Genomic DNA, 12,111 nt, shown 5'->3' with positions numbered 1-12,111 from the left:
GGGCTGAAGCAGTGAGATGGATTGTCACCTCTACTTTTTAACTTTGCTCAAGAATATGCCATTAGGAAAGTTCAGGATAACACAGAGGGTTTGGAATTGAACGGGTTACATCAGCTTCTTGTCTATGCGGATGACGTGAATATGTTAGGAGAAAATCCACAAACGATTAGGGAAAACACGGAAATTCTACTTAAAGCAAGTAAAGCAATAGGGTTGGAAGTAAATCCCGAAAAGACTAAGTATATGATTATGTCTCGTGACCAGAATATTGTACGAAATGGAAATATAAAAATTGGAGATTTATCCTTCGAAGAGGTGGAAAAATTCAAATATCTTGGAGCAACAGTAACAAATATAAATGACACTCAGGAGGAAATTAAACGCAGAATAAATATGGGAAATGCCTGTTATTATTCGGTTGAGAAGCTTTTGTCATCTAGTCTGCTGTCAAAAAATCTGAAAGTTAGAATTTATAAAACAGTTATATTACCGGTTGTTCTATATGGTTGTGAAGCTTGGACTCTCACTTTAAGAGAGGAACAGAGATTAAGGGTGTTTGAGAATAAGGTTCTTAGGAAAATATTTGGGGCTAAGAGGGATGAAGTTACAGGAGAATGGAGAAAGTTACACAACACAGAGCTCCACGCATTGTATTCTTCACCTGACATAATTAGGAACATTAAATCCAGATGCTTGAGATGGGCAGGGCATGTAGCACGTATGGGCGAATCCAGAAATGCATATAGAGTGTTGGTTGAGAGGCCAGCGGGAAAAAGACCTTTGGGGAGGCCAAGACGTAGATGGGAAGATAATATTAAAATGGATTTGGTGGAGGTGGGATATGATGGTAGAGACTGGATTAATCTTGCTCAGGATAGGAATCAATGGCGGGCTTATGTGGGGGCGGCAATGAACCTCCGGGTTCCTTAATGCCAATAAGTAAGTAAGTATATATATATATATATATATATATATATATATATATATATAAAATATTTCAATTGTATATATACAGTTAGTTTAAGTGTTTATAGGTTGCAATTAGACCTACTGTTACGGAAATTCTTGAAAGTGCCAGACATATCTCACTTAAACTTCCCCTTATCACTCCGAATTAAGCCCGATCGAGAACATTTGGTCGATAGTGAAGGGATTTTATTGATTTATTTTATTGGGTTTTTTTACGACGCTGTATCAACATCTAGGTTATTTAGCGTCTGAATGATATGAAGGTGATAATGGCAGTGAAATGAGTCCGGGGTCCAGCACCGAAAGTTACCCAGCATTTGCTCGTATTGGGTTGAGGGAAAACCCCGGAAAAAAACCTCAATCAGGTAACTTGCCCCGACCGGGATTCGAACCCAGGCCACCTGGTTTCGCAGCCAGACGTGCTGACCGTTACTCCACAGATGTGGACTAGTGAAGGGATGGGTTTCCTCCAGAAACATAGATTGTAAATTAAATTCAGAAAGAGAACTATGTGAGCAGAAATTTAACAGTATGACTGAACTCGATTGACATCCTCTTTGTGAAAATGTTAAAAAAAAAAAAAAAAGAACAAGATTATATGGACCGGAAAGTACTGTTTGATGATGTCATAGACCCAATTATCATAAATCTCGATGGTATCAGCGATGATGACGACGATGAAGGTGATTTCAGCTATGACGATGAAATGGAAGGGATAGCAGACCTTGAAGATTCCAACTAGCAGCTCTAGGTAAGAGGTCAATGTTTTCAGTTAGATGTTTAGAGCTTATTTGTTGTTGTTTGCACTCTGCCCACCGCTTCTCCCCTGTGACGTCAGCCAGGCTCTCTGATCTTTTGCGCGAGCTGTACATTTACTTTAGAATTAAATCTCAGATCACTAATCCAGTGATCAATAAAAACTCGAGGAAAACTGATTGGAATGGATATAGAAAGGACCTTGCAGCTCGGTATCAGGTGTCCCTAGGAACATTCGTTCTATAATAGATATGGAGTTGGCTGTTGAACCAGCTGCAACAGTCCATTTTCCTATCCTATTGTAATAATTGTCAAGCTAAGGTTGCTGGCTCGCCAAGGCAAGTTCCTTGGTGGTCTAAAGAGCTAAGCGAACTTGGACGTAAAATAAGGAAGCTTTTTAAGCTTGCACAAAGAACTGGTGATTGGATCACTTATCGGATGGTATTCACCAGTTACAACATGGCTATTCGCAAAGCCAAAAGACAGGCTTGGAGGGAGCACTGCGAGGGGATGGAAAACATTCCTAGCAGTGCAAGACTCGTGAAGCTAATGTCTAAAGGTGCTCACAAGATATTAAGCAAAATCAAACTACAAGATGGTAGTTATACACAGTCTGGAATGGAAACGCTTGCTCATTTAGCAAGCGTTCATTTTCTGGACTCAAAAGTGGTTGACAAGACCAACTGACCGATCTGGAGAAACCAGATCTGCTCCGTTTAAGTTCGAGCAGAGAGGATTGGAACCTAGTCAGGTATGTGATCACTGTAACCAAAGTAAGATGGGCTATCAATTCTTTTGAACCATATAAATCCACGGGTCCTGATTCGATCATGCCTGCCTTCCTACAACAGGGAATTGACTCACTGCAGTCTTTACTTTGCAGTACATATAGGGTCTGCCTAGCCTCTGGTTATGTTCCATTGACTTGGAGATAGACCAAAGTGACATTTATACCGAAACCTGGGCGACCTAACTAGGCCGAGGCCAAAGCATATTGTCCAATTAGCCTCTCCTCATTTCTTCTAGAAGCACTGGAGAGACTAGTGGATAGGCCAGGCCTGAACAACTGTAGCTCTTGAGAGAGACTGCTTTCCTTCCATCTTTTACCCCACCCACCTTTTCTACCTGTGCAGTCATGGCGTTCTAGTTACGCTCGACTGCATCAACATTCATTCTCGGGGTGGAAGTCAATCATTCCCAATAGAAGTGGAGTGAGGCTGACGTTATAGTTCCCCTACTTTGCGAGTTCTGCAGGCCTGGGATAGGCACATTAGGGACAAAGTACTGAAGAATTTTCCTTTACACAAGTACTAATTTGTCTATCTACCAGGTAAATCCACAGAAGCAGCGCTTCATCATGTTGTGTCATCAATTGAGAAAACGTGACTTTTAAGGAAACTGCCATTGTAGCATTTCTAGATATAGAAGGAGCATTTGATAAAACTTCATATGAAGTAGTCTCAAAAGCCCTTCAAGAGCATAAGGTCCCTACACTCATCTGTAGTTGGATACACTTTATGCTAGAAAATAGGCAAATTACACTGAGCCTATTTGGGAAATGCTACAGGTGACTACGGCCAGGGGCTGTCCTCAAGGTGGCATTCTTTCGCCCCTGCTTTGGAACCTGGTTGTTAATGCCTTGCTGTGGGAACTCAATGGGGCTGGATATTTTACTATTGGATTCGCAGATGATATTGCTGTGATTGTTAAAAGGAAATTTCCTAATACAGTCTTCGAAGTGCTTCAAGTTGCAATGAAAAAGATTGAAACCTGGTGCAACAGAAATAGACTTTCTGTTAATCCTAACAAAACAGTAGTGGTACCTTTCACTAGAATGAGGTCTATAGGGAACTTCAAGGAACTGACTCTTTTTGGTGAGAGGATACCCTACTCTTCACAAGTGAAGTATCTAGGACTCATCTTGGACAAGAGACTACTGTATTGCCAAGCCCTACAGGGTTTTCTGGACCTGTGAAAGAATGCTTCGTAAGATTTAGGGTCTAAAACCTAGTATTATGTATTGCATATACATCACTATGATAAGACTTTTACTCTCTTACGCCGCACTTATGTGGTGGCCAAGAGTTAAATTAAGGAATTGCAGGACTGAACTTAACAAATTGCAAAGGGTGTTCTGCATAGCAATAACGGGAGCATTTAGAACAACTCCCACTGCGGCAATGGAAATGCTGTTAGGACTCATCCCGTTACACATCTGTTGAGGCTGAGGCCTTTATGGCATTCCATAGAATCTGTCATCAGACAACGGTGTTCAATATTGAATACTTGGATCACCTTAGGCTCCCTTGGGACAGTATGTTTATCAGATTCTCAATATGAGAATCGACATCTTGGAACCAAGGGTCTCATTTGAAAACAAATTCACTGTCACTTAACCAGAGCATAGTGAATGGGAAAGTCAGGTTAAGCCTGAGAATAATAAAGGTCCAGTCTGGTATACTGATGGTTCTAAAACCAAGTCAGGAACTGGTGCTGGATTATGTGGAAATGGCACCAAGCTTTCTTTCAGCTTGGGTCAATATGCCATGGTCTTTTAGGGTGAGATTTTTGCTATCTTAGCCAGTGTTAGGGAAAGTATTAGGAAAGGCTGCAATTGTATACTTATACTTTCAGATAGCCAAGTGGTGCTTAGGGCACTTGAAGTCCCCTTGATTGTCAAAACTGGTATTGGAGTGCTGCGAGTCCCTCATGTTACTGGCTGAACATAATACAGTTCATCTGAAATGGGTGCCAGGACATGTAGGGATTCACAGTGACGAAAGAGCAGATGAGGCTGCCAAAAAGGGAACTGAGATCCCATTCATAGGACCTGAACCTGTGCTGGGATTATCTCTAAGATCAGTAAAGCAGCTTATCATGGACTGGGCTTTTAAAAAAACACCATAATCACTGGAACTCAAGTGAGAGCTGTAGACACTCGAAGGCCTTCATAAGAGATTTTAATTGAGCAAAAAACAGCTCCGCTGGGCAGTTGGATTCCTTACAGGACACTGCACCCTCAAGAAGAACTTGTATAGAATGGGACATAATATCAACCCAACTTATTCACAGGGAGATGAGTCTGTAACTCATCTATTATGCGAATGCAATGCACTTGCTCATCAAAGAGCTTCATCTTTGGAAAACATTTTCCGAAGCTTGATGAGCTATCAACTGTCCCAGTCCGTAGTTTGATTCAGTTCATCAAGAACATCAAACTATTGGACTGATGGGATATTATGATGGGGATGCACAATAGATCCTTTAGGTCGCAGTGTGAGGGCTGTTAAAGCCCTCCTCCTCTTAAATTCAATTCGATTCAAAGACACTGAACTAAAATTTACAAGCCCTGGGCATTCATAATCAAATGGATTTTTAGAACAAAGAGTAGGCATTGCTAAAAAGCTAATGAAGAAGATAAATTATAACTTTTATAAATTATGGTATGCTCTCCTGGAATACCATATTAATACACCGACTGTTGAAATTGATTTCTCTCCATCTCAACTAACGTACAATAAAAAACTGTGAACTTTGGTTCCTGCTACTGTATCATTGTTAAGCCCATGTATTAATAAATGGGTGTCTGAAAAGTTAAAACTTAGCAAACAATGACAGCGGCACGGTACTATTATAACAGAGGCTTTGTAACTTAGGATCCCAGTAAAATTGTACATTCAAAGTATGTGCAAGTAAAGGAAGTACTGATACAGATAAAAAAAAAACTTACAGGTAAAGCTGATAGAACTCCACGAAGCTACTTAGTTAAAGGAGAAGGAAGAGTTGTAGAAAGGAAATAGCAGATACATCAAGCCAATTCCTTTACAAAATGAAGATTAATGGTGAGGGAGGATGACATTCTCAGTTCCCTAATTCAAGTATTAACAGCAGACCAAGAAGAGTAATTCATCCACTATAAAGATTTAATTTATGAATCTTATTTCAAGAGAGGGAGATGTAATGAATAAACTAATATATAGCAACCTGGTTACTATGTGTTTTTTGTTGAATGTTTGTGTTGTTTTGTATACACTGAGACAGAATTAGTTAAACAATATACGGTTAATTCAATATAAAGCTAATCTTGTGATTCAATTTATTACAAATATAACATTCCTTTGAAATGCTATTGTAAAAATTCACCATTTTATCAATTGATATTACTGACTTAGATTAAATCAAATTATTCTTAGGTATAACTTACTAACTACTAAGTTTTACGTTGTAACTTCCTAACAAGCTAAGCGTTTTTTTTTATTGGGTTATTTTGCGATGCTGTATCAACATCTCAGGTTATTTAGCGTCTGAATGAAATAAAGGTGATAATGTCGGTGAAATGAGTCAGGGGTCCAGCACCGAAAGTTATCCAGCATTTGTTCACATTGGGTTGAGTGAAAACCCCGGAAAATACCTCAACCAAGTAACTGGTCCTGACCGGGATTCGAACCCGGGCCACCTGGTTTCTCGGTCAGACGCGCTAACCGTTATTCCACAGGTGTGGACACGCGTTTTGTCACATTAGCCTATATTTATTAATGACGTGAGTCTCGCAAACTATTTCCATAAGAACTGAAGTTTCCTTATCATTTTTAATTCATTGGTCAGAAGAGATCTTCTACAGGACACGGTTTTCACAATTAGGTATGTACGTGTAAATTATAAACCTAAGAACATAAAAGGCAACCTGGATGTTGTTGTTTAGTCAACTGTCAGAAGAAAGGTCTGAACCTCACAAGTGATACCAATAAGGCACTACTTATGAGGCAACTAAGTCAGGAGATAATGGGTAGGTTGGCCAAGTTCTTTCCTTCTTCATTGCATACATCGACGATGTTACACTAATCAGACTTCAGATGTAGCCTATGTATAGCCTACAAATAATTTTTCTTCTTCTGATAAGCCTACATATCGTCAAGTGAGATGTACTGTCTGATAATAGATTTATATTTCAGCCAGAACCTCAATCAGAAGTAGCAACTTTGATATTATTTAGTATTTATTTGCCTATAATGTAAATTTAAAATTATAAATTAACCAACCAAGATTAAACTTTAATTACAAACTGACCGATATAGTCGCACTTATATTTTAAATACTTACTTAACCACCCTTCCGTATTTTTCAAATATCTTGTGCAAATCGTTATTTGTAAGAGAGAACGGTAAATTGGATACATAAACTGTACTTTTACTGGGTGCTAATCCACCGCTCATGATTTAGTTAATTTATCTTGACTCTTCGATACTTTTATAACGTATATCTAAAATATTTCGGTCAATGAAGTTTATGCACATGGCTACTTTTTTAGTATCATCTTTACTTGTTGCTGTGTGCTTTCTTTATAGACACCACCATCCAAACATGACCCACGAGTGTCTGGATATTGACGTATGCGTGCTTCTACTCTCTTAACCTGTATTTAAATATATCACTCTTCAGTTTATCTTCATCGAGCCAGGGATAACATAACTTCACAGGCGTAACTTACACAATAAACAACACACACACACATAACCATATATATATATATATATATATATATATATATATATATATATATATATATATATATATATATATATATATATATCATGAACAGACAGGCACAGAACGACGTAAAGAACAAAATACGATCATTTAAATGCCGTCTGCTAATCAGTATCAGTGTTGCCATACTTTACGCGAGTCAAATCCCACTGAAGACGGCCAGAATTTCTTAACGAGCCCCTACCACGCTGCACGGCCTACTTGATGAAAGGCCACCGCACTGAATGTGGCAACGCTGCTACAATGCATTTGTGGGGGCCGACATCTGTCACATTATAGTCTGCTTGAATGTAAAATGTTTCTAAATTCTATCATGAAATAAAAGTAGATTCTCAAACTTTGTTAGATATGTATTGATAAAACATTAACCATGTTGTATCAGTTAGCAAATTAAAGACGATTCCAGCATATAGCCTACTTAATATCTCACAATTAAGGAAATAATTCAGTTTTTAACGCCATGTAGGCACGATAATACGTTTCATTATTATTGTCCGAAATAATTTTGTTATGAGCTTTACAAACAATAATAATAATAATAATAATAATGATAATAATACAAAATTGAGGTAACACAAGTCATTTTCTTGCGGGTCTGAAGACTGAACTTAAAACATAACATTAATTAATTAAAAAAGGCATTATCCGTAATTGTTACATTTTTATTTAATAGGGTTCGGAAACTCATTCCATCAAGAACTGATGGAAAAACTATTTTGGGCAACTACTAAAATGTACATAGGCCAAATAGAAATTAATGGGACGAAATTCAAATAGAATCTGCTAAGTCATTTATATTCGAACTCACACTTTCTAAAGTCGAAACTGCAATAAAAAACCTGAAAAAGTACTAGTCTTCAGCTATAGATCAAATTCCGGCAGAATTAATACAAGAGGGCGGTAGCGCATTATCTAGCGAAATTTATATGCTTGTATTAACTATTTTGGAAAAAGACATTGTACCAGAATAATGAAAGGAGTCCATAATTGTACCTATCTTTATAAAAGGGGAAAAGACATTCTGCAGTAACTTTCGAGGAATTTCAGTTTTGTTTACTTCGTACAAAATTTTGTCCAATATTCTTTAGAGAAGATTAACTCCTTACTTAGATTAAATTAATGGGGATCATCAGTGCGGTTTTATGCGTAATATGTCGACTATAATTGACCAGATTTTTTGTATTCGACAGATACTGGAGAAAAAATGGGAGTATAAGGGTAAAGTACATCAATTATTCATTGATTTCAAAAAGGCATATGACTCGGTTAAGAGAGAAGTGTTATAATATTCTTATTGAATTTGGTATTCCAAAGAAACTAGTTTGATTAATTAAAATGTGTCTCAGTGAAACGTACAGCAGAGTCCATATAGTCCAGTTTCTGTCGGATGCTTTTCGAATTCACTGTGGGCTAAAGCAAGGAGATGCACTATCACCTTTACGTTTTAACTTTGCTCCAGATTATGCCATTAAAAAAGTCCAGGATAACAGAGAGGGTTTAGAATTGAACTGGTTACATAAACTGCTTCCTTATGCGGATGACGTGAATATGTTAGGAGAAAATTTACAAACTATTAGAGAAAACACGGACATTTTACTTGAAGCAAGTTTTTTTTAGGTTATTTTACGACGCTGTATCAACATCTCAGATTATGTAGCGTCTGAATGCGATGAAGGTGATAATGACGGTGAAATGAGTCCGGGGTCCAGCACCGAAAGTTACCCAGCATTTGCTCGTATTGGGTTGAGGGAAAACCCCGGAAAAAACCTCAATCAGGTGACTTGCCCCGACCGGGATTCGAACCTTGAAGCAAGTAAAGAGATAGATTTGGAAGTAAATCCCGAAAAGACAAAGTATATGATTATGTCTCGTGACCAGATATTATACGAAATGAAACTATAAAAATTGGAAATTTATCCCTCGAAGAGGTGGAAAAATTTAAATATCTTGGAGCAGCAGTAACAATTATAAATGACATTCGGGAGGAAATTAAATGCAGAATAAATATGGGAAATGCCTAATATTATTCGGTTGATTGAGAGGCTTTTGTAATCAGTATGTTCTCAAAAATCTGAAAGTTAGAATTTATACCGGTTTTTACCAGTTGTTCTGTATGGTTGTGAAACTTGGACTCTCATTTTGAGAGAGGAACAGAGATTAAGGGTATTTGAGAATAAGGTGCTTAGAAAATTATTTGAGGATAATAGAGATGAAGTTACAAGAGAATGGAGAAAGTTACACAATATAGAACTGTACGCATTGTATTCTTCATATTCGTATTAGGAATATTAAATTCATACGTTTGAGATGGGCAGGGCATGTAGTACGTATGGACGAATCCAGAAATACATATAGAGAATTAATTGGGATGCCGGAGGGAGAAAGACTTTGGGGAGGCCGAGACATAGAGGGGAGGATAATATAAAATGTATTTGGGGGAGGTGGGATATGATGGTAGAGACTGGATTAATCTTGCACAAGATAGGGACCGACGGCGGGCTTATGTGAGGGCGGCAATGAACCTCCGGGTTCCTTAAGAGCCATTTGTAAGTAAGTAAGAAAGTAAGGCTTCTGCAATATATCATGGAATTCTACACAATATTTCTAATTTTACCTCTTTGCTAGAGCAGTTAGTACTTGCAAGATCATTTTAAATTTTGCAGTACGCCTAATTGTTGAGTAGTAGGCTACGACAGATATTATTTGTTTACAAATATCGAACACTGGTTTGCCACAAGGGCAGACATCTGAAACTAATGTACTAAGATTTTCATCCTCATGTGATCCTTGTTCCACCAATTTAAACTACACCTACCTTTCGTTAAAATATCAACATGTCTGAAATGACAAAGAATTATGTATGTGAAATTATCTCTACTTACATAGCTACTTCAGGTAAAGATTAATATTACTGATGACAGTGATATCTTCTTTAAGCAGTCTTCCAATCTGCCACAAATCTGAGCCCCCATGTAACGTTGCCGCAATTACAACGCGGTGGCCTTCCAATCAAGTAGGCCGTGACCACGCTGTAGCGGAGAACTGAGAAATATGTTCCCAAATTGAAGCAGCAGAAAGCCGCCATTTGTTTGTTAGAAAACGCGCGGGATTTCGAAACCGCTATTTGAATACGTGTTGTATTGCGTATCCGAAAGCTAAATGTTTTTGTTTAAAGGAACAATGCTTCCTTTGCGATACCTTTAATACCGTGTTTCTACTGTCAGCAGAGTTGCTAGGTTTTCTGCGAGGGAAGTCGGGATATCAGAAGCTAACCTAAGACATTAGACTTGTCAACAATTTAGCCTATCATAAGATTTATAGCAGTTTTCTGCATAGTGTTCACGTGCTTTTTAATATAATAGGCCTATTCACCTCCGTGAGAAACACTAAAATAAGGATACACAGTACAGTGAACACTACAATAATTTTTTCTTTTACTAACCGCGAAAAGCCTATGTTTTAACAATAATTTGCTAATAAATTAATTTTGGAACCGGTACTGCAACAGTTTCACTATCTGACGATGAATCCATGTTTAAACATAGTTAATTAAACTTCAAAACGCAGCAATTTTATGTCTCTGTTATTAGTGTAAAGTACGATAACAAAACGCTATCTTTCTTGCCAGTCAACGCACTTGAAATACACAATGTTTACTAATTGTGAAAACAGCGACTAGGGACCGGAACGGAATTATCAACAATGCGGTAGAACTAGAAGTATTATTTTGCGAGTTTAGTTGCCTTACGACAATTAGCTGGGCTATCTCATAGACTTCCTAAATATCCACGGATTATCTCTATGTTTACAATGATACCATTTGAGTCAATATATAAATAAAATATCGGATAATGGGAAATACAGACTAATTTGCTTAAAATAATATGTTCAAGTCTAATATCTGTAAAATCGGGATTTTTGTCAATCCCGACTCCCTTTAATCGGGACTCGACCAGGAAATTGGGAGAATCCCGCCTAAATTGGGATACCCGACAACCCTGGCTGTCAGACATAGGTACTGTGTTCAGACTTGCATCATTTTCATAGGAACTCTGAATGTGAACATTCATAACCACGGTTAATAAAAGAATTAATATGTCGGCTTTTTAATTCAATCTGTAGGTTAAACTGCTGCATGAAGTAAAAAAAGTAGTAGCAGCAGCAGGAATAGTAGTAGTAATAATAGCAGCAATAGCATAAGAAAATGTTTCACTAATCCGTAACTAAGACAGGAATTACTTTCAATCAGTTACATTAAAAAAAAATATTTCTATAATTTATGCAGTTTCTGTATGTTTAAGTTCGGTGAATAATTTTATTAGTCGTGTATGCACTGAAACAACAGCTGTTTGAAGAAAATGAATGATATAGAGTGAGTGAAGGACAATAACAATGTATAATAACGTAGTTTGAAAGGCAATTACTATCTTCGAAATAAGTTGAACACACTGAATGATTCAATGTAGGGTAGAAATTCTCTCTGCGGATTGCACCTATCCACTTTCGGTTAAGGGAATCTTTACTCAGAGGAAACTTGAAGCATTGTCACATGGCAAGTACAATAGTTTGTCTTCTGTAACATAATATGGAGAAAAAAACGTCGTAGAAATTAAGGATTATCTAACCAGTGAAATATAACATTCCTTCCTTCTTTATCGTTACATCCGTGTGCATTATTGCAATAAAAAGCAGCACATGAACGAACCATACTTATTCAGCTCTACCAAGCAAATGGCCGCTCGTCGACTGTTCAATTTGGGAACATAACACTAGCGCCAGTGAGCGGTCTAGCCACTGCCATCGTGATCTAATACCGTTGCTTACGAGATTATTATATGT

General features: G+C 37.7%; 1 protein-coding gene across 2 annotated transcripts in view; it reads right to left on the bottom strand.

Moving 5' to 3' along the window:
- LOC138700394 (zinc finger CCHC-type and RNA-binding motif-containing protein 1-like) overlaps positions 1-7,268 on the bottom strand; it is a 61,633-nt gene extending 54,365 nt beyond the window's left edge. The window contains exon 1 of one of the 2 annotated variants that reach the window (XM_069827016.1): positions 6,826-7,268. In XM_069827016.1, the coding sequence (XP_069683117.1) occupies positions 6,826-6,938 (113 nt within the window). In that variant the 5' untranslated portion in view covers positions 6,939-7,268. The remainder of the gene's footprint in view (positions 1-6,825) is intronic. The other variant, XM_069827008.1, reaches the window with a different exon arrangement.
- Positions 7,269-12,111: the final 4,843 nt, after the last annotated feature.

The sequence above is a fragment of the Periplaneta americana genome, chromosome 1 (genome assembly GCF_040183065.1).
Source record: "Periplaneta americana isolate PAMFEO1 chromosome 1, P.americana_PAMFEO1_priV1, whole genome shotgun sequence".
Lineage (NCBI taxonomy): Eukaryota > Metazoa > Arthropoda > Insecta > Blattodea > Blattidae > Periplaneta > Periplaneta americana.
The sequence above is the reverse complement of the archived record's forward strand: the minus strand, read 5'-3'. Positions and strand labels throughout refer to the sequence as shown.